This window comes from Schistocerca americana, chromosome 8 (assembly GCF_021461395.2).
Source record: "Schistocerca americana isolate TAMUIC-IGC-003095 chromosome 8, iqSchAmer2.1, whole genome shotgun sequence".
NCBI lineage: Eukaryota > Metazoa > Arthropoda > Insecta > Orthoptera > Acrididae > Schistocerca > Schistocerca americana.
This window is the reverse complement of record NC_060126.1, coordinates 30,840,841-30,864,656: the sequence shown is the minus strand read 5'-3', so window position 1 is coordinate 30,864,656 and position 23,816 is coordinate 30,840,841. Positions and strand designations below refer to the sequence as shown.

Below are 23,816 nucleotides of genomic sequence, written 5' to 3'. Positions count from 1 at the left end.
TGTCCTCGATCGGACGCACGTGTGACGCTATTCGGCGCCAACTCCGCATCCACAAACTACAGGCCTGTAAAACTTCCTGCCAAATTAAAACTGTGTGCCGGACAGGGACTCGAACTCGGGACCTTTGCCTTTCGCGGGCATGTGCTCTACCAACTGAGCTACCCAAGCTCGACTCACGCCCCGCCCTCACACCTTCACTTCTGCCAGTACGTCTCCTACCTTCCAAACTTAGCAGAAGCTGTCCTGCGAACCTTGCAGAACTAGCACCCCTGAAAGGTAAAGGTCCCAAGTCTCGGTCCCGCACACAGTTTTAATCTGCCAGAAAGTTTCATATCAGTACACATTCCGCTGCAGAGTGAAAAATCTCATTCTGGAAACATCCCCAGGCTGTGGCTAAGCCATGTCTCCAGAATATCCTTTCTTTCAGGAGTGCAAGTTCTGCAAGGTTCACAGGAGAGCTTCTGTTTAGGTAGGAGACGAGGTATTGGCAGAAGTGAAGCTGTGAGGGCGGGGCGTGAGTCGTGCATGGGTAGCTCAGTTGGTAGAGCACTTCCCCGCGAAAGGCAAAGATCCCGAGTCCGGCACACAGTTTTAATCTCCGCTGCAGAGTGAAAATCTCATACAGGCGTGTAATTTACGGGAATTGCGTGACGCCCAGCGCCTCACACCTCCGGAAACTTACCGAGGGTTCGTCGTTTCTATGTCTCGTTTGATCGCTGTTTTGCTGTGATGCAAATTGACCGACACGCTGTCGAACAGACTGTAACAATGATGCTACCGATTAACTTGACGAGACACTAAAAGAGACGGGAGAAGGAGACGAGGACGAGCCGGCAGGCAGGCGCAGGTGGGAAGCGAAGCTCCGCTGCGGCGCGCGCGGACCGCAGCGCATTTAGCCAGCCAGACACGCCGCGCCGCGCCTGCAGCGCCAGCGTACACCAGTCAGTCTGCGCAGAAAGTGAGCGCCCACGCGGATACGTCCAGCTGTTTGGCGGCGATAACGTGTCTGATGGACGCGACGGCAGGGCCGCCGCCAGCTTCCGGGCGGGTGTCGCTGAGTTAGGGCGGCTTCGAAATAGAAACGCTCCGTATGCAGCGGGGAAACTCGAGTTTTGTGAGTAAACACAAGTGGCTGCCAGGCGGCCGCCTAATCTGATAATCGCCCCGTACTGCCAGAGTGCTGCGCAGCAGCTTCGCCTCGTAGCGTTAGCCGAGTGCCAGCAACACTGCGAGGAGTCTCTGGTCTAAACACGAGCTGCTGCAAAGTTTCAGTGAGGTGTTTCTCTTCTTTCTGAGCCTCCAAAACTTAATTTGAAAAGACAGTGAGGTTTTATTGAATGGGAAATAACCCTGTTATCACGAGAAAAGGACTCGCATAGTCTTTGGACTCGAATCGCAGTATCGCTGATTTAATTGGTATCTCCATGAGTAATAAAGTAGGAATTAGAATTTTTGGTCATTTTTGTGTCACTCTTCTCTTATTGTTTCTTGTGTTTTCCTTCTCGGCTGTATCTGTGTGGACATATTTTCGCTCGATTGTAGGTTTTAACACCTCGCATCTCGATGGTGTTTCGTTTGTGGGGCGCTCAACTCCACGGTTATCAGCGCCCGTACAAATTCCCATTCTTTACTCAGTCCAATCCCGCCACCTTCACAAATGGTGATGAAATGATGAGGACAACACGAACACACAGTCCCCGGGCGGAGAAAATCCCCAACCCGGCCGGGAATCGAACTCGGGGCCTCGTGATCCAGAGGCAGTAAGGCTAGCCACGCCTCACATCTTGTTTAAATAAAGTAATGTATAGCCGTGAGTGGCGTCCAGTACCTTTCATAATTGGGATTCCAGGCTATTATTCCTTGGTCTAAGGGATTTCACTTCATAATCCGACGTTTCGTCCCCATCTGCGGAGGATATTTTCAAGGGGGATCGTAGCTTTGTTGAGTGTCAACAAATTGGGTTTCCATCCATTTTTTTCACTCAATACTCAGAGCCTCGGGTAAGGGAGAACGTAAATGGGGTGTTATTTATTTAATTATAATGCAGATCCGTCCCCTTTCCTTATCTTGTGGTAGATCCTGTGTAATTGTTAAAGTCTCACAGACAGAAAGGTGTTGGGTTGAGCTACCAACTTACTAGCTTCACTACAGCAGGAGGAATCTGCGACATCGCAGAAGCAGATGGTGAAGATCAGCGTTGGTAACCGGTACGGATTTCCTCCCCTCCCCATCGGGAAGCGTGGCGGGGGAGTAACGGCGGACACGGTGCTCAAGCTGAGTGTCGTATGCTGCACTTGTGAAAAATCACTTCACAGAGGGATCTTGAGTACCTAGACTATATCGCGAATAATGGGATCGGTGATTTTATCCACGTAATAGTGTTGAATGTCATCCGTTGGTTTATTTTAAGTAAATTTCGAAGGGCCTTATGCACGTACTTCGTTATCGACTGACCATGAAGATACGTCGGTTGTGATCTTACTTTAGAGCTAGTTCACAGCGATGTGTTTCTTAAGTTTCAGTACTAATTAACGCGTTATGAAAGCGTGTGTTAATTTATAGCATATTTTCATAAATATAATCTAAAATGGAATGTATATGAGCAGTGCTCTACTACCAACACGTGTAAGAATGGGGTACATCTCTCTATTGGGATGCACCTGCGGCGTGTGAAATTACGCTAATTTTCTTGGGATCAATATTCATTAACTGGCGATCACTTCGATCGGCCGTGTGTAGATGATAAGAATGGGTCTCTACCACACACTAATAATAAGTATTTAATGAAGTAGTATAAAAGTAGGGAGAATACCATAACCTGTGTAGATAAAATTAAACTGCTCTCCAGAACAACATCAGGTATTTTGCATGTCCTTTCGCCACTAGGAGTGTAGCTTTAAGTCTGGCACATCTCATATAACATCTGCAGAACAAAGAGAGGTGTGGCTATGGTGTTACACTATAATTAGTCATTTTCGGGGTTCATCAGTTGTCTGCAGTTCAGTGACAGGATCCGCCATTATGATTCCCGTTGGGCGGGCTGTATCGAACACGACGTCGGGTCGAATAAGACGTGTTTTTGTTCACCTGTTGCCGATTTGCTGTAGCTCCCTAGTTAGGTTATACATTTCGTAATATTTCTCCTTGCATGCACTTTTCTGTGTTTGCGATGCCAAATACCTAATACCATGTTGCGATTACTCACCCAGTCCTTAGAACATTTCCTCTCACGGTAACACTGAAGGCATGCTCTCGATTGAAAGAGTGCATGAATTTCTACTTGTAACTGTGAAATTAGATCATCCTTTAATCCGCAAAGTTCCGCATATCGGACTGCATCCTAACATTCGATGCCCATGAAATCTCATATACTCATTTCTTCCATGTTAAACTCTGTAGCGCCGTAGGACGAATATAATCTCTCTCTGGATCATTCAGTATTTAGCACGTCAGAGGCAAGGGGAATTATACGTGCACATCACAAATGTTAACAAATTGAAGTCCGTTATAGACCTGTCTTTTAATGTTCAGAAATCGCTTGTCAGTCTGCTTGTCCTTCCCTGAAAGTATCAGGAACTGATAAAGGGAAGCCACGTTTTTGGCCATCATGTACAGAGAGTTGTTCCCCATCGTGTTCTGATTACATTTATAGAAAATTCACGAGAATTCTCTCTAAAAGAACAGCGAGCTTCAATCTTGCTATCCTATGTAAAACCGTCCTCCGTTACTACTTAAATGTTGCAAGCTTGATACCAAGCACACACATTAAAAGGTGAGCAGGAGAGCTATGAAGATGATCCATGCAAGTCCATTTGTTGAATAACAAGTTACGATATAAAGGAATCTATTGTGTTGTGCTCTTTCATATTAATTACGATATTACATTTCAACAGCTCATCACATGGAGCAAGTGGTGAGTTTTTAGCCGCCTTGAGGATGATGTATTCAGCCACCAGTGTGGCCGGCTCACTGAGGTAATTATTAAATTGAAGGGCCAAAGAAACTGGCACACCTGCCTAACATCGTGTAGGGCCCCCGTGAGCATGCAGAAGTACCGCAACATGACGTAGTATGGACTCGACTAATGTCTGAAGTAGTGCTGGAGGGAATTCACACCATGTATCCTGCAGTGCTGTCCATAAATCCCTAAGAGTACGGTGGATTGGAGATCTCTTCTAAAAAGCACGTTGCAAGGCATCACAGATATACTCAATAATGTTCATGTCTGGAGAGTTTGTTGGCCAGCGGAGGTGTTTAAACCCAGAAGAGCCACTCTGTAGCAATGCTGGACTTGTGTCCTGGTGGAATTGCCCAAGTCCGTCTGAAAGCACATGGACATGTATAGACGCAGGTGATCAGACAGGATGCTCACGTACGTGACACCTGTCAGAGTCGTATCTAGACGTTGCAGGGGTCCCATACCACTCCAACTGCACATGGCCCAGTGCATTACAGAGCCTCCACGAACTTGAACAGTCCCCCGCTGACATGCAGGGTCCATGGAATCATGAGATTATCTTCATACCCGTACACGTCCATCCGCTCGATATAATCTGAAACGAGACTCTTCCGACCAGGCAACATGTTTGCAATCATCAACAGTTCAGTGTCGGTTTTGACGGCCCAGGCAACCGTAAAGGTTTGTACCGCGCAGTCGTCAAGGGCACACGAGTGCGTTTCCGGCTGCAGCGATGTCGGAGGTTTAATGTTCTACCGGATTCCTCATATTCATGGCGCACTCGTGAAATGGTTGTACGGGAAAATCCCCGCTTCATCGTTGTCTCGGAGATCCTGTGTCCCATCACTCGTGCGCCAACTATAACACCACGTTCAAACTCACTTAAATCTTGATAACCTCCCGTTGCAGCAGCAGTAGCCGATGTAACAACTACGCCAGATGTCTTATGTAGGCGTTGCCGACCGCAGCGCCGTATTCTATCTGTTTTACATGTCTCTGAATTTGAATACGCATGCCTATACCAGTTTCTTTGGCGCTTAATTGGGTTTATTCACGAAGTATTTTTTTCCCGAAGAGTAAAAACTGAAATACTACGATTTTTACTATCTGTCTATACAGAGTATACACATATTTCATAATATTCACTCTCCTTGATCACCTCATTCTTGCATTACTTCTATTTGTTCGTAGTTATATAGTTACTAAAATAGGTGAAAATCGGACATACACGCGCACACACACACACACACACACACACACACACACACACACACACACATATATATATATATATATATATATATATATATATATATATGTGTGTGTGTGTGTGTGTGTGTGTGTGTATTATATTATACAATATATTATATTACACAATATTTACATTCACACGTAGTGTGCACGCAATATATTGCTGCGCCACAAATAAGTTCAGGCGTGTACTTGGGGAATTCTTGCAAATTTCGTGCAGCTGTGGCTGGAAGGTAGTAGTTACGGGACCAAGTGGCATATCGGGTGGCAGACGAGTGCAATATTTGGCAAACGATTCTGCGACGCGGCAGGTTTACGACACCGCTCGCGGACGAGAAGGCACGGCACTGAGTGCTGTGAGAAAACCCTTACGTTGCGGATACAACAGCGGGCTGAAGAAAGCTGACGTAATTATTAAAGAGCACTCTACTTGCCCCCTCCAGCGGAACTGTCAGAGGTGTAGGGAAAACACGTATAAATTAGCCAGCCCAGAGACCCAAATCAGGCAGGTGTGTCCCCAGTCTGTCCACTTCTAGAACAGGAGAGCATGACGATTGTTTAAGTTGTAGGCCAATCGCGACAACTTTTTGGTGATGGGTGTCGGCGGCAACTGCTGAAGCTACGTCCAAACTCCGCTGCACGGACGCGCCGCACCTCGGAGCTGCACCGGCACGAGGATGGAGACGGCTGCTGGCCTCCGATCTCTGGGTGAAGTGCCACACCGTCTGGCGGACTGCGCGCTACCTTCAGCAAGGATGGAGGGGGGCGGGGGGGGGGGGGGGGGGGGCGAGAACTCGCGGCCTCCCAGCTGCAGAGCAGTCTGCGCTCACTGAAAGAGCTCCCCTGGGCGCATCGTCAAACCTGCTGACTCACTACAACCACGGTGGTCGGATGTCTCCCTTCGACGCTCCACATGGGGTCCACCAGTCCCGCTTGAGGGAGCAATCAGCCGTGTTCTGTGCTACTGGGCACCGCAGCACACGCGGCGTCCACTCAACCGTGGCGTGAATAGAGCGCTATGTCCACAAGGCTGGGTCACCGGGCACCGACGCTGCAGATTACAGCATCGCCATTGGTGCCGGCCCACGCACGCACGGTGTGCAGCACCACCGCCAAAGTTCAGCAGAAGGCCCGCTGTGTACATTCGTTGTAATAAAGCCAATATCAAACTTGCCTGTATTTCTCTGCACGCTTCAGTGTGAGTCACCCCTCTGTCCCAAATCATACCTTGTGGTCGTTCTGAGACAGTACAACACCTGAGCTCAGAGAATTGTGACAATATATACCCATAAATAGTGTGTAATCAGGTACGCGTACTGACACACACACACACACACACACACACACACACACACACAAAACTATGATAAGTATTTCATACCACCATTGTTCACACATGCACACAGGCATGAATTATTTAACAAATAAATAAATACACAGCCACACACTCAATCACTCCAACGAATAATGTGAGTACAGTGAAGTGCTGATCCCTCCCCACAGTTGAACCTTTGCCGTCACAGTGGGACAGCCCTTCATATAAATGCTGGTTAAATAACTGTTCCTTTGATTAATCAGGCAATAAATTCTCAACCAATGACAGTAGCAAACAACATCACTTCCAATTAAAAGCTTACAGAATCGTAATAGCAGAAAGGTACCTTACAAACTTCAAAATCCACTTTCATTTAACACGCAGATTAAAAACATATCCAAAACCCACACTTAGCATATTTGTCAAATTCCAGTATTTATAACCCGCTGAACTACAGCGCAGAACTGACAATTTCGCAATTTCGCAATTTCGAATCTGTCCAATGAGTAATCCTGATAACAGAAAATTGGCTGGTTCAAATGGCTCTGAGCGCTATGCGACTTAACTTCTCAGGTCATCAGTCGTCTAGAACTTAGAACTAATTAAACCTAACTAACCTAAGGACACCACACACATCCATGACCGATGCAGGATTCAAACCTTCGACCGTTCAGCAGAAGGCATTGGCCACACTTTTACACAATCGTAAATTCCATCCAAAAGTGACAGTTACTGCTCAATCTGCACACAGTTCAGTAAACTAACACCGCAGAAGTCACTAAAGGGTAATACACGTACCATATTCCAGTGCTTTCTTCTCCAATATCATGACTTCCTTCTTGTGGGCGAGCATGGTACAGCACAGGGTGTTCAGGTTGGGCCCACGCTGCCTTGTTCATCTGCCGTGGCAAAACACCCACAGACGACATCGGCCACAGCTCGCCGTAAATTGCGACCATACAATTGCTGAGCCCACGGCTTATCGTTCCACAGCAGCGTTGAATTCCCAAGCGTCTCGGTTTCACCATCAGTTCATTACCGCAGAGTGCCAAAATTATTAATGCACAATTCGGGCCACCCGGACTCCAACTCTCTGCCGTTCTGTCCTTCTCGCTCGGTACTCTCCAACCCTCCTCTCCTCGTCGCCAGAGGGCCGCTCGCCGCCAACACGGATCACCAGTATCTCTGGCGAGGCCAATATCGACCTTAACACTCTCGGCCGGAGCACAATCGTGCCGAAACTCGGCACATTGACTGCCTTGATCCAAAGCTTTCCGCATGTAATGTGAGAAAAGTGGGAGTTGTGATCGATGTTTTAGGAATCCATGCTGGTTGGCATTCTGTTCAAGATAGCTCATTATATTTGAGCTCAGAATATGTTCTAAGCTTCTGCAACAAAGCGATGACAAGAATATTGGACGGTAGTTTTGAGGAAATTTCTACTACCCTTCTCGTAGGCAGGTGTGATCTGTGCTTTTCTCGAAGAACTGGGCACGGATTTTCCTTCGAGGGACCTACGATACATTACAATTACAAGAGCGGATCACTCAGCCGCCAACTCAATATAGAATTTGACAGGGATTCCAGCGGACCCTGTAGCTTTGTTCAATTTTAACGATGTCAGCTGTTTCTCAAGACCACTGTCACGAATACTTATTTCATTCATCTTTTCAATGGTACGAGGATTAAATTGGGGCAATTCTCCTGAGTTTTCCTTTGTAAAGGCACATTTTACAATGGAGTTAAGCATTTCAGCATTTGCTTCGCTATCCTCATTTTCAGTCCCTGTCTCATTTGCTAGGTACTTGGCACTAACTTTGGTGCTGCCAACGGTTTTTACATGCGACCAAAATTTCGTTGGGTTCCGTGAAAGATCATTTGACAGTATTCTGCTACGGTAGTCTTTGAAGACATCACGCATTGCTCTCTTGACAGCCAAACACATCAATCAAATTTCTCTATCTGTAGTCCTATGCTTTGTTTTACATCTATTGTCTAGTAATCCCTGTTTCCTTAAAAGTTTCTTTACAGTGACTGTATACCATGGACGTTCCCTCCCATTATGGACCGTTCTACTGAGTAAATATCTATCCAGTACGTGGTCAACTATTCTTTTAAACTTGAGCAATAGTTCCTCTACAAGCACCTGCCCTGTGCTGAAGTTTCAAGTACCTCATTGAGATATGACACTACTGATTTTTTACCTAGTTTGTTGAACATATATATGTCTTTCTGCTTCTTTTATCTGTCCTTTGTACTAAGGTGGTCATTGTTGCCACATCTACAACATAGTAAAAAAAAAATGGTTCAAATGGCTCTGAGCACTATGGGACTCAACTGCTGAGGTCACACAGTCCCCTAGAACTTAGAAGTACTTAAACCTTACTAATCTAAGGACATCATACACATCCATGCCCGAGGCAGGATTCGAACCTGCGACCGTAGCGGTCGCGTGGTAAGGGACTGAAGCGCCTAACACCGCTTCGCTACCTCGGCCGGCAGTAGAGCATATATGACGTCATTCTCTCTTTCACATCTAGTAGTTGCAGGTTTCCTCTCTCTCTCTCTCTCTCTCTTTCCCTCTCTACTGATTACTCAATGAGTATAGTATTTCAATATTTGTAAGTGTACGTGTAACGTCATGTCTCTCCCTCCCTCCCTCTGTATTAGTAACAAAATCCACATATTTTTTCCAACCATCAGTGCTGATCTGTCAGTCATTTTTTGCGTTGTGTGTTGTGATTCTAATAGTTCTCTCTCCATTGGCTCAAACTTTTAGCTTTTTGGGGCGGTATCCAAGATATATCCATCTTCTACTTATGACATTAATTTTCGAACAGTTTCTAAGTATAAGTATAGATGTCCTGTATGGTCATGTCGTGTCCGTATTTTACTGTATTTTTGATATTTTTTGCCATTTTTCCCATTTTTCATTTTTTAAATATTTTCCCATAGTCTACACGTAAATGTACAAGTTTTAGGCTTATATATGCTCTTATTACCGTCCAACTGTGATACAGAGTCCCAAACCAGCCAAGGTATTTCCTAACTACACTTCTTACAAATTTTAACACACAAAACGCTAAATGTAAAGCCAATGGTAAAAACAACCGCATATACAAGATTCGCTGTGGTGGTTGAGTGTTGACGTTATTCTGTCGTAAACACTCACAAACACGTCGCTCGTTTACGCTTTTATGTCTGACGGCTCGTCTGGAATTTTTCTTACTATTTTACACTTCCTCTTCTTCTCCTTCTTAATGCTTCCATTGTCTGTTTGACTGCTCAATATTAGGCTCTCTGACCCTTACAGACTCAGGTTTGAGTTTCGTATTGTACTGTCGCATTTTTGTATGGTTGGAATATAGTTATTGTAGATATTTTGGGTTAAGTTGGTACGCCATCTCCGTCTTTTAGCATCTAATTTCGTTTGTTCTCTTTTGATTCAATTTTCCTGAATGGTTTCAGCGGTATACTATATTTAAAGTGTGGAATTCGTTGAATTTTATCATATTTCGACTTCATAAATTTTTGTTGTTGCAGACCACATTTTCTGTCTTTTCATAAGTTAGTTAGTTTCATGTTCCATGCATGATTTGTGTGATTAATAGTAATTATGTAAAACGAGTCGTTTTAAATTAATATTACATATTCATTTTTAAATATGTCTATATCTGGACAATTACATGTGTTTTCTTTTTAAAAAAGATGTACAGATGTGAATTACTGATTTCAAGCCGCCAACTTCTGCACATAAAAAATGGAAATTCTTCTACAGAGGAGAAAGATCTGATAATTAGAAAATTTTTCAGTTTCTTTTAAAATTTATCTCTGCCGTGTGTTAAATGTTTCATATTACTGAGTAAGTGATCAGAAATTTTGTTTGTAGCATTGTATGCAACGTTAATGTGAAGTAATGAATATAATTTTTTCTTGTGGTATTATTTTTATGTACATCATTGTCTCTTTTGAGCTGCATTATATTATTTACAACAAACTTGACGAGGGAATAAATATACTTTGCACCATGAAACGTGTAAATGGTATTAGGAATCTGTAATTGAATGACTGTTTATGTGCATGGCCAGAGGAGGCAAACTTAATATATATCTGTAACTGTGATAAAAATCAACAAATGCTATCTCTGAACTTTTGTAACTTGTTCATTACTTGATTTTGTACACACATTTCTCTCCTTCAGCTAGCATTCTCTCTCATGCCTTGGCCATTGCTCATGTAAACATAAAATAATTGCATTAGTTGGAAATGTTGTAAGTATGTTTAGTATAAGAGTAATAATTACCACTTACACAGCTGACAAAGCAGAGCTATCGGTTTCTTCAAGTACTTGTAACGCTTTCCAAAATAATGGCTTATCGAAAAACAGTTATCAACCATTTTCTACACCTCCTGCAGATCGCTACTGCAGCTCTTATTTCACTATGAAGTCGGATGTACAAGAGTGAATAAAACTGATGTACCTGTAATAATTAATATCCATGTGGTTACGAATTAGATATTGCTAACCTGTTATATCAGAAGCAGAGTATGAGTCTAAATATTTTAATTCTCAGATAATTTCCTTTACTAGTGTCATTCATCTTCTCGGTTAGAGACAGAGAGTTGTACTGGCGACCCTGACAGGACTCGACTTTTATGCTCTGTACGTTGTAATAATTATGTTTTATTCTGTTACGTGCAGTGCATAACAACTGAAATCAATGAGCCAGTAATTAAATACACTGAGAAATTAAGACCTGATGAGAAAGAGAGGACCAAGGGCACTGAACTCTGCAAAAAGCAAGAAAATCTGGAAGGAAAAGAATCTGGAATGAAAGAGTTAGGAATTTATTACCATAACGATCGTTGGAGTATACAGCACCAAGTAAAGAGAAAAGAATCCCTGAGTGATTTCCAATTCAGTAGGTCCGCAGTAATAGATTTCCTGGGTACTGAGAATTTTTTTGCATGTAGTTAAATTTTTAGAATTTTTTGTAATTAAAATTACAATCTGTAGAAATTTCACAAGATGGCGTACCCACAGACTTAAGCGCATGCCAGTGATCAGTGTGGTCGGCATCTGTTACCAAAGGTACGTTTGGCCACGTGGATTAACAAGCGGCAACCGTTACTTCGGTAATATTTTTGCTGCATTATGTAAAAGTGATAACGTTTTATAAAGTTACTATCCTTTGTTATAATGTTAATTCGGCAGAAGCTGCTGAAAATGGCACTGGCAAACACAATAAACGAGAATATTCAAAAGGTTAACGGCGATTCCGCCGATATAAACACAACTGCAAGCTCAGCTGCGGCGCTTAGTGTTACGACGCCAGTTGAAACTGAGGCATATACAGACTCCAATATTATGACAACTCGTTGTATTTATTACGTTAATGCTATGAATCCATCCATTATTTGGTCGAGACGCAGTTATTGCTAACCGCGTAACAGACATACTGAGACCCCATTTGGATTAATGCAATATATCAGGTTTGCCGGAAACCATTCAGGGCCTTCCTGAAAATGCAAAAGATTTGCTCGAACGTTTTGAAACTTTGCAACTAGAGCAAGATAATCTGAAACTTGCAGCGAAAGAAGTGTTGCCGCACGTAGAAAATCTATCTGCCGAGCCCGAAAGCAAAATAGAGTATTTTGAAAGAAAAAAAAAACTATAATCAAATTACTGAAAACTTCGAAGTAGAACTAATGAAAGCGATGGATGAGACGGCCACTGAGGTTAGTGCTGAACAGGGCATCACAGCACAAGTTGTGAAGAGCGAATTTACTTTCGTGAGGAAAATGTTGATTAAGGATCTGCCCAAATGGTTTATGGTCAAACTGATTATGCAGGAAAGGAATGAAACACTCTAAAAGGCCAAACTGGTGATAACACATCACATATAGATCAAGTAGCTGGAGCCAGTGACCACTATCGTAGCCCGATATCACAAAACGCGTTGATGACGTATGCTCAGGTACACACATGGCACAATACTACAATAGTAAAAGTTTAGTGGAAGGCCTCGCCCCTACTTCTGTCTTGTTGGAGATAAGTCTCATCAGACACATACATTTGAGGTGTTCATACCAGAAAAGGAAACCATAGCGGACCTGCCCCACGGGCTGCCGCGAACGCGACTGATGACCGTTGTCACTCATATGAACAATTCGAAAATGTCTTTTTGTCAAGTGCTGGTCAAAATGCGCTCAAGAAAAATGGAGGATAGAATTGCTTAAATCAGAATTATACAGTCGTAGACAAGGAAGCGTGAAAAAGTATTTTGAGAAATATTTGCATATGACTTACTTCTGGGTGAGCCGTAGCGCCATATTTTATTGCGCTTGAGTCTTGTCTGGCGCCAGTGGCTCGAGTTTGCTACCGAATTACTATTTTTTCAGTAAGCATCTTTGGCCGAAGTCGCCCTAGGAGGAAGTGCTGACTGTGTTGTGTGTCTCTGGGTGGAAGACACGGGAGTTGCACGGTGGAAGCCGAGTTGTTTGTGGCGTCGGGTTCCTATGTGAGAGCTGAGTTGGGCTGTTTCAGCCAAGTTGGTCTGCGAATGCCGCATCCGTCCGACACAGGAAATTGGCGTGGAGCGTGTAGGTTGATTGGTGGGGCTTGCCAGCTAGCGCGGACCTCTGGCTGTAGAAATGGGCAACTTTGAGACCGTCTGATCGTTGGTTAGTGACATCGCAATTCATCGGGTTGTATGGACTGCTGATCACGTTGCTCGCTGCCTGGTTCGTCTGCTTAATCTCTGGACCGATCTGCCGGATACGCCATCCGACTGTTCGTTTAAAAATTACCATCTCAAGGCACCTCTTGCATCCATGCAGCGTCGACACCTTACACAAGATGAGTATTAAGTTCAAATGGTTCAAATGGCTCTGAGCACTATGGGACTTAACAGCTGAGGTCATCAGTCCCCTAGAACTAACCTAAGGGCATCACACACATCCACGCCCGAGGCAGTATTTGAACTTGCAACCATAGCGGTTGCGCGGTTCCAGACTGAAGCGCCTAAAACCGCTCGGCCACTCCGGCCGGCTGAGTATTAAGTGGCTTCGTTTGACTACAGTAGTCTGAAGAGAGTAACCTTGTAGTCAGATTTCTCCAAGCTGTGCCCTTAAGATTTAAATTGCATATTTCACCAGAACTTTTACATAGCTGGCTCTTTTCTTATTAATATCATTAAAAGCATGCTATATTGCTCCAGACTGTGACCTTAAGTTTGCAGTGCTTATTTCACATGAACTTTTTTTATTAATATTATTAAATGAATGTTATATTGCTCTAAACTGTGGCCTTGATGTTTAAATTGCAGTATTTATTTCTTTGGTTTTAAGTTAAGCTATAACTTATCACTATGAACTCCTGGTTGTCGCAGAACAGAGCGGATCACGTTGTGGAAAGGGGCCAAGGTCAGTTACTGTTCGTTATAAAAGAACACACAACTTCATTGCTCGAACCAATGCACAGTTTTGTATTTAAAACAACCAAGGTCAATTCACGGCTGAGGGCCCAAGTAATAAGTTTAAATGATTCCTTTTAAAACACCAGGATTTAGAGTAACGGCTGAAGGCCTTACTTAATTAAAATTGCAACATCTTCTCGCCTAAGGCCGAAATAATATTTCAGATCAGCTAAGGAAATTCTTTAGAAGCCAAGCATTTACAATTTTTCGGCTAAAGGCCATATTAAGGAAGATTCAAATAAATTCTTCGGCTGAAAGCTCAATAATTTTTTTTTCATAATAAAAGAGAGGCTTTAAAGATAAGCTTTTAAACAGTACAACCAAAACGTCTTTAGAAAACTTGAAGTATCTTGCGGCAGAAGGCCCAAAAAATTACTCAAGAATAAATAAAGATCACCTTAAGATAAACAATTACGGAACATGGCTAGAAGGCCGTTTCAAGGATTCAAGATAATTAATAATTAAAGTGAAACCTTACAGACAAGGATTTACATATTAAAGCCGCAGATTCTGAAACAAACACGGCTGAAGGCCTAAATACAGAGCAACAAGAGTTTTAAATAAAACGCGGCTGAAGGCCTAATCTTAAAATAGTTGTCATGAAGTCGGCTGAAGGCCATGTACTAAACATAAAACGAACAATATTAAAACACGGCTGAAGGCCTGGCACAGTACCTCCGACCAAATAAAATGACAATCTCAGTGGTGCTCAGAAGTGTTGCAAGGGTCGTCCTGGGGAGGAAACTCTAACCACAGTTTAGGTGAGACAGGCAGCCAAGCGTAACACTAAATAATCAGGTGGCAACACGACCTAGCGACGGCTGAAAAACCAACCACAACCTAATCAATTCCTCTGTCGCAACCGACCAACTGCCTACTCGAGTCAGCAGACAGCATTCATGCTCAGTGGAAATCACAGAAGTTACACATAGTTCCACGTAAACACACTTGCACAAGAACAACCGTAATAGCAATCACTGTGGAACAACAGGGACGAATCAATTCGACACACAAGCGGTCGGCGACCAAATACACGTCCGATGGGACGACCGACCGAACGACCAACCCAGGTCGTTCCCATTCAAGTTACGTGTGTCGGCAACGGTTGGGCGAGTCTTGGCTGTCCGAAGCTGACTGCAGCTGCAACCCGACTCAGCTCATGTCCGTTCGGAATTCGGAGACACGTCGACCCGGGCACACTGGCCGGACCCAACCACGTCCGGCAAGATGACAAACTGACGAGTCCTAGAAACGATCAAAGGACCAAATACACGTCGCTCGATGAGACAACCAACCGTTCGACCAACCAACGGTCGTCCCACTCCAATCTCCCTCCGTCGGACAGTTCATGTGTGTCGCCAGCGGTCGCTGAGCACTGGCTGTCTGCACATCACTGGTGCTCCGTCCCCAACTTCACTGCTGACAAACTGACGAGTCCTAGAAACGATCAAAGGACCAAATACACGTCGCTCGATGAGACAACCAACCGTTCGACCAACCAACGGTCGTCCCACTCCAATCTCCCTCCGTCGGACAGTTCATGTGTGTCGCCAGCGGTCGCTGAGCACTGGCTGTCTGCACATCACTGGTGCTCCGTCCCCAACTTCACTGCTGGTCCATCCGCAACTGAACTACCGACACACGACGACCCGGAAATACAATTGGTCGCTCCAGAGATGGTACGACAGTACACTTGTCGATAAGCGCTGCTGCTGTCACCCACGGGCAGGTAAGGCAGGAAGTTGGCGACGCCAGTAAACGGAATAAGAAAAGGAGGCGACAGTACCGTAAGAGAAGATGACAAACAATAAACGGCGTGAACAAGAGCCGCGCACGACTCGCAGTACATTGCTATTTGGATGAAACAATAACCAGTTGATTTGTGGGCCCGGCTCCTCCCGTTTTCCTTAACTCCGGATTGCCCGATTCACTGGGATGTGCCTACATCAGAAGTAATACTTATTCCGAAAGGCAGATTACTGGTTCACATTAGAGAAAAGCTACACTCCTGGAAATTGAAATAAGAGCACCGTGAATTCATTGTCCCAGGAAGGGGAAACTTTATTGACACATTCCTGGGGTCAGATACATCACATGATCACACTGACAGAACCACACGCACATAGACACAGGCAACAGAGCATGCACAATGTCGGCACTAGTACAGTGTATATCCACCTTTCGCAGCAATGCAGGCTGCTATTCTCCCACGGAGACGATCGTAGAGATGCTGGATGTAGTCCTGTGGAACGGCTTGCCATGCCATTTCCACCTGGCGCCTCAGTTGGACCAGCGTTCGTGCTGGACGTGCAGACCGCGTGAGACGACGCTTCATCCAGTCCCAAACATGCTCAATGGGGGACAGATCCGGAGATCTTGCTGGCCAGGGTAGTTGTCTTACACCTTCTAGAGCACGTTGGGTGGCACGGGATACATGCGGACGTGCATTGTCCTGTTGGAACAGCAAGTTCCCTTGCCGGTCTAGGAATGGTAGAACGATGGGTTCGATGACGGTTTGGATGTATCGTGCACTATTCAGTGTCCCCTCGACGATCACCAGTGGTGTGCGGCCAGTGTAGGAGATCGCTCCCCACACCATGATGCCGGGTGTTGGCCCTGTGTGCCTCGGTCGTATGCAGTCCTGATTGTGGCGCTCACCTGCACGGCGCCAAACACGCATACGACCATCATTGGCACCAAGGCAGAAGCGACTCTCATCGCTGAAGACGACACGTCTCCATTCGTCCCTCCATTCACGCCTGTCGCGACACCACTGGAGGCGGGCTGCACGATGTTGGGGCGTGAGCGGAAGACGGCCTAACGGTGTGCGGGACCGTAGCCCAGCTTCATGGAGACGGTTGCGAATGGTCCTCGCCGATACCCCAGGAGCAACAGTGTCCCTAATTTGCTGGGAAGTGGCGGTGCGGTCCCCTACGGCACTGCGTTGGATCCTACGGTCTTGGCTGCATCCGTGCGTCGCTGCTGTCCGGTCCCAGGTCGACGGGCACGTGCACCTTCCGCCGACCACTGGCGACAACATCGATGTACTGTGGAGACCTCACGCCCCACGTGTTGAGCAATTCGGCGGTACGTCCACCCGGCCTCCCGCATGCCCACTATACGCCCTCGCTCAAAGTCCGTCAACTGCACATACGGTTCACGTCCACGCTGTCGCGGCATGCTACCAGTGTTAAAGACTGCGATGGAGCTCCGTATGCCACGGCAAACTGGCTGACACTGACGGCGGCGGTGCACAAATGCTGCGCAGCTAGCGCCATTCGACGGCCAACACAGCGGGTCCTGGTGTGTCCGCTGTGCCGTGCGTGTGATCATTGCTTGTACAGCCCTCTCGCAGTGTCCGGAGCAAGTATGGTGGGTCTGACACACCGGTGTCAATGTGTTCTTTTTTTCATTTCCAGGAGTGTAGTTCACGTAGCTCAATCCAGTTTTGGATATCTTTTATCTGTACTGGCTTGTATTGATCTAATAAATGAAGATACAAGGGCTAGTGGTAGGTGAAATAATCACAGGAAAGGGAAAGGAACGAGTCAGGCAACGCTGGACCAGGTGGCGCTCGGCTCGTTTTGTTGCCTCACCGCCAGCGCCTCAGGTGGCAGGTGCTGGTTCCTGCGTAAATATCGACCCTCCACACTGAAAGAGGCAGGAGGACCGTCTGGGTTACCAAAATAATAGAGTGCAACTATGGGATGATCACAATAGCCATAATCAGTGGTATTCGACTGCTCAAAGGACACCACAGTTCAGTACAACGCAAAGTAATTCAAACAAGCACTGGTATTCCAATAGGCAGGTTTACATACCCTTCAATGGAAACAGTAACACTACCCCGCAACAGAATCTTGACACTCGGCGTAACCAGAATCCGGTAGTGAATTTTGTCGACGTCACAAATGACACTCGTCCTGCGGTGGCTAGTTCAACAATCGAATGTCGGCCACATTTAACCTCTCGATGATGGCCGTAGGATACGGTGGATGTGAAACTGATTTATACAGCCATCCTTAATACTACAACGAAAATGTAGATTTGAGAGGCGAATTAATGAATAATTTTCACAGGCTTGCTGAAGGTTCAAGGGAAGTAATGAAAGTATGTGTTACTATAGAAATTATTTCAAATGTTATGTTGCTTGACCCTGGCACAATGATAAATGTTATGTCTGGAGTATTATTTGATGGAATAAGTAAAATTCGAAACCTGCCAACTCACTCAATTCAAAATTGAGGGGCGAGATGTGCAACGGGTAGTAAGTCGAAACAATAAAAATCTGAACACAGAACATATGTTAACGTGATGGCAGGAAGCACACGCATAGAATGTCTCTTTTTAATAGTGGAAGACTTGACAGAAAGGTGTCTTTTTGGTACTGAGTTCTAAAGGGATAAGTGTGTCAAAATTGACTTAGAGGTGCGTAAGTACGATCTTCGTGTTTACGAGAACGTAGTCGCTATGGATTTAATCAATTCAAACTCCTAACCTGCACAGTAAGAATTGTCAAAACATTCGATGACACCTTATAAAACGTGACGTTAGTGGTTGACGATTTGTTTCATCACAAGGAGAAGCGAAGATGAAACATTAGTTGAGGATATAGCCCTAGCATCGGCCGACATTACACGCCAACAGCAGGAGCAGTCCAAAGATACACAGTCAAAGTATATTCGAGTGTCCGACAAGAAACCAAGAGCAAATGAAACATATGAAACATCTGTTCAATTCCGTGGTCGAAGGGAGAGGCTGTTATTGAAGAAATACGACGCAATGTAGAGTGTGGTGTCATGGAGCCTTCGTTCTCATAGCAGTGATCAAGCCAGACGGGAAAGTTCTCTTCGTACTCGACACAAGGGAAGTAAATCACATATTTTCCCCACTACGAATACGTCCTGAAACCTTGCAGAATCAACTAGAAATGTTTTTCGGTGTTATTTATTTATCTAACATCGACATGCGATCTTCATACTGGCAAATTTTGCACTCGGAAGACTGGAGGAAATGTGTTGCCTTTATCTGTGCTGTAAGATCTTACCATTACCGCGTGTTGCCGTTTCGACTGAGCCTAAGTACGGGAGTCTTTATAGTCCTTGGGCTAGAATTATTGGACAAAATAACCGTCTATGTAGATGACATCCTAATCGCCATTCCACCCTGACAAGAATTCTTTAATTGTTAGGTAAAAAGATGGCAGAAATTTTTCAGTATCCAATATGTACCAAGCAAGATCAAATTCAAATCAATATAAATTCGTCTGAGAAATTGAGTGCTATTAAGATATTTCCTTTTCCAAGGAACAAACGACAACTGATAACCTTTGCAGGGTTATGTTCATTTTTTGGCGAATTGAGTCTCATCAGTTTGAATAGCAAAGCGGTAATTTGGATTTTCATAGAAGAATATTCTGTGACACTGGACGATGCGTTACAAGGAGGACTTCGAGGCCATACAGCATGCGTTAGTTCACTACGACATCTGCACCATCCCGGAGTGTCGAAAGATGCCTCTGATGCCTCATTTTCTGGTCTCGAGGCATGCCTCTGTCAACTTATACCAACAAAGGAAAAGATGAAATGAGGATAATCAGCTTCGACAGTAGGACCTTGCAACTCCGCTAGACACCTTGGTTAACGACCGCGCTTAAAATTAATTATCATTTGTTCGGGAGACATGCCGAGGTTTATTGTTATCACCGAGCTTTGAGTCTCTTACTGTCATGTAAACTGCTATACATTCATGCCGCCCGTCGAGATTGGTAACGCAAAAAAAAGTGGTAATATCACTTATGTTGCCTTATCACGATTGCCTCAGGGATTACCCGAATTTGAAGATCTGGCAGAACAAACCTCCGAATTCAAAATTATGCTGATGAAAGGCTCAAAGTATAAGCAATATTTTCTAGACATCTCTAACAGCATGAAGGAGACATAAAGTCACGGCCCCAGGTGAGATAAAGTGAAGCTTGTTCCTCAGCAAGGGATAATCCCAAGATACAGCATTATCAGTTATACGAAGGTACTCTGTTCTACATGTCCTATCTGACTAGTGGCGTGTGTCTTTCTCCGCCACCTAAGAAAATGCTCCTGTGGGGCATTCTCATTGCGTATAGGGGCATTTTGGTGCGAAAAAGTGCTGCAGTAAATCGAACCTATATTACTATTTTCGGAATATGTTACGATATGCACGAAAAATTTTGAAAACTTGTCTGCTCTGCAGAAAACCAAAACGTTCGATCTTGGGTAATAAAACGGAATTGTGTCCGACATTACCCACAAAACCTCTGAGAGTGGTTTGTCTTGATCTTTGAGGAACACTACCTTCCACCCGTGGGGGCGTTAAATATACTGTGGCTTATATAACATATTTTCTGAAAATGTTAGGCTTTGCGCTGTGAAATCAGCTGCTGGACGTGATGAAAGTTCAAAAAGTAGAAAGACATATCCACACAGTGAAAGCAAAATTATGTTCTACAACAGTTTCGGATATTAACCGAAAATCGCGAAATGAAATAGAAAAATTGGCACTCGATATTGCAACTAACCTGTTTCTACGGGTTATTACGTTAAGAGTGGGAGTGGAAATGCTTATTGATTGTGAAACTAACGTGAGAAGATTAGGGTCGCCACCGACTCTAACCATACAACTAATCAAAGGTTTGGCCGAGTCGGAAAATAAATTAATTTGATCACAGACCAAAAACTCATAAAAATTCGTACGTCGTGATATCGCTCATAGGAGATGCGATGTAATTAATAGTATTTCCCGTGCACTGTCCACGAGAATCAACCATTTAAAGTAAAATGGTACATGCAAGAACACTGTGCAGAAGATCAGCTCCCAGCAACACACCTGAAAATAAGACTTAATCTAAAGCATTTGTTTTAAAATAAAAGGGGAAACTAATCACTGGACCTGTGCGTAAGGAAACGCGTTGGATGTGCTAACAGGAAAGCTACGAGATGAGTGGCTTAGGTGCAAAAACGGAACCTAGGAATATAAGAGAAGATTGTGTATAAAATCATTTATTCCTAAGATGTGGATGTGAGGCATGTACACAATTCCTGATAACATTAATTCCTAAAACATTAAAGAAAAGCATCGATACATACACCGTTATAATCTACGCCTAAAATCATTGGTTTGAATCATTCATACAACTGTTGTTGCCTGATAACTGATCGCAATAACTCGTGAAACGGTACATGCTTCGCAGTCCACCCGCGTGCCCACGTGGTTTGTGGAGACGCAATTTCTAGGTATCGTGGCCAAGTTGCAGCAATTTCACATCACACAATCATGAACAGTTAACATTCTTTAAAACAAACATGAGACCAGACAGTTAGTGATGACGGTAGCCCAACAAACTCTAATGTTCAACCACGTGGTCGGCTCCCCACGGACGAAAGATACATAAAGCAAGGAAAATTTACGAAAAGGCAAAGCTATTAATATTTAGAAAAACGAAAGGTTTTACAGGCACACCTGAAGGCAAACAGACATTCATACAGAAGCGAGTGCTCACTTCATATCGACACCTTTGTGTGGCGCTCTTCCGGCTGATCCAAGTCTGCTACAGAATGTGAGAAAAGAGAAACAAGAAAAAGAAAGAGAAATGCTAATGAAATTGGGCTACCGGACTAATGAAAGGCGGCTACAGCACCCTTGAAATATTGCCATTCCGATATCGGCGTATCGACATATCGTGTTACATAATGTAGCCAATATATATGAAAAAAGTATCGATATATCAATATTTTGTCAACATCCCCTGCGTGAGCCAGGATACAACCGTTAAGGTGGTTTAATACCAATTGTTGGCACTGCCTTAGACATGGAGTCCGCATTCTTGAAGTTTAAATGGATGAATGAAGGTAACATCTACTAGATGATGTATAATGGCGATGCCACCTGTAGCATCCGTTTTACTGTTTTCTGTTTACTTGCTATGAAGTGATGAACTATTTCAAGAGCTATATACAGAACTTTATAAACAATATGTAGGCGCTACAGTCTGGAACCGCGCGACCGCTACGGTCGCAGGTTCGCATCCTACCTCGGGCATGGATGTGTGTGATGTCCTTAGGTTAGTTAGGTTTAAGTAGTTCTAAGTTCTAGGGGACTGATGACCTAAGAAGTTAAGTCCAATAGTGCTCAGAGCCATTTGAACCATTTTGTACGTACAATGTTGTTTACCTGCTATGAAATGACGAACTATTTCAAGAGCTACATACAGCACTTTGTAAACAATATGTACGTACAATGTAAGTCCTCTACAATTACCTAATGGTAACATGGCTTCTGCCACATTCACTAGAATCACATGCAAATCAATCCATATATCAAAAATAAAATTTCATGACTAATGACCAAACAAATAATACACTAGAGACATGCACGCGGAAGTAACTCGCATGTGCAGTCACTCTAATGCCCAATTCTTTGTCTTTTCTATAAACACCACAATTATGAACGTCGCTACACGAAGCGGCCTGGAAGAATCCAATCAGAATGTCTGAAGAGCTTTCCTGGAGGATCCTGGCTCAGACGACGCGTCCCTTGTCGTTTCAGCCCTGTACCTGCGATTCGTTATTTCTGATCTCACACCTGCCACCAGCATCACCACAATCGAATATAAATAAAATACATTTTACTTCAAATAAATGCTTCTCAATTTTTATCTCTTTCTAGAAAAATATTCGAAGTTTTTCTTATAACTTTTATTGTATGTTAGATAAACAGACTAAAATCCAGTTAGTGTGTGATGAGTATAAAAATGACTTTAAATATGAAATACATCTGATTTCACCGACTAATTTTTTAAAAAAATTTCTCGCCTAAATCAAACAATGTATTGAAACGATACATCAGATTATTTGTAAAAATGTATATATTTCGTATTATAAATGCTAGTAGACATATGTTATTGAATGGCCTTTCATAGGTATAACCAGATAAGGCAAACTTGACATATATCAGCAGTTGCGATAAAAATCTGTAACTTATTCATCACTTGTTCTTATGCCCACTTTTTTTCCTTCTTCAACTAGGCTACTCTACCCTACGTTGGCCATTGCTTCCGTAAGCATTTGTAATTCGTAGTTAATAACAATTGTGTCAAGTGGAAACTGTGTACATGTATTTATTTTAATAGTAATCATCACCATATTCACAGCTGACGTACTGGAGGTTCCGGTTTCTATAAGTACTTGTAGCACCTTCCAGATTAAGAGCTTGCCAACGAACAATTATCAATCATTTCACACATATCATGCAGATCACTACTAATGGTAGCCATCTTTTTTGGAGCCTGCAGGTATTATTCCCCTACAAAATCCGATGTCCAAGTGCAAATAAAACTGGTGCGGCCTCATTCCCAAATAATTTCCTTTACCAATGTAAAGTACTTTCTTGGTCGCAGAGGGAGAGTTATAAGCAGTGGTCAAGATGCCTAACTCCTTAAAAAGATGTCCACAAGTTGATTGTCAGCGAGCACCATTCTCATCAATATTGACGTCCAAGAATTTTGAAGTTCTTACTCTATTTATTTTCTCACCTTGTGTTACACTTATCATAGGCATAGTACTTCTAGGCATACTGAACTGAATGTGATCCGCCTTTTGAAAACTGAGAGCGAAATCATTCGCAAAAAAAACAATGTATGCTACTTTTAGGAACAGTGTTTACCTTTTCTTCTGTTGCTGTCTTTATGTTTGGACTGATTACAATAGTAATGTCATCCGCAAAAAGGACTAATTCAGCTTGATGTATATTTGATGGAAAGTCGTTTACATATATGAGAAAC

At 43.8% G+C, this 23,816-nt stretch overlaps 1 protein-coding gene across 1 annotated transcript in view; it reads right to left on the bottom strand.

Moving 5' to 3' along the window:
* Positions 1 to 797: 797 nt before the first annotated feature.
* LOC124544953 (mucin-12-like) overlaps positions 798 to 23,816 on the bottom strand; it is a 155,491-nt gene continuing 132,472 nt past the window's right edge. Inside the window, exon 6 of the mRNA XM_047123700.1 lies at positions 798 to 947. Within this exon, the coding sequence (XP_046979656.1) occupies positions 798 to 947 (150 nt within the window). The remainder of the gene's footprint in view (positions 948 to 23,816) is intronic.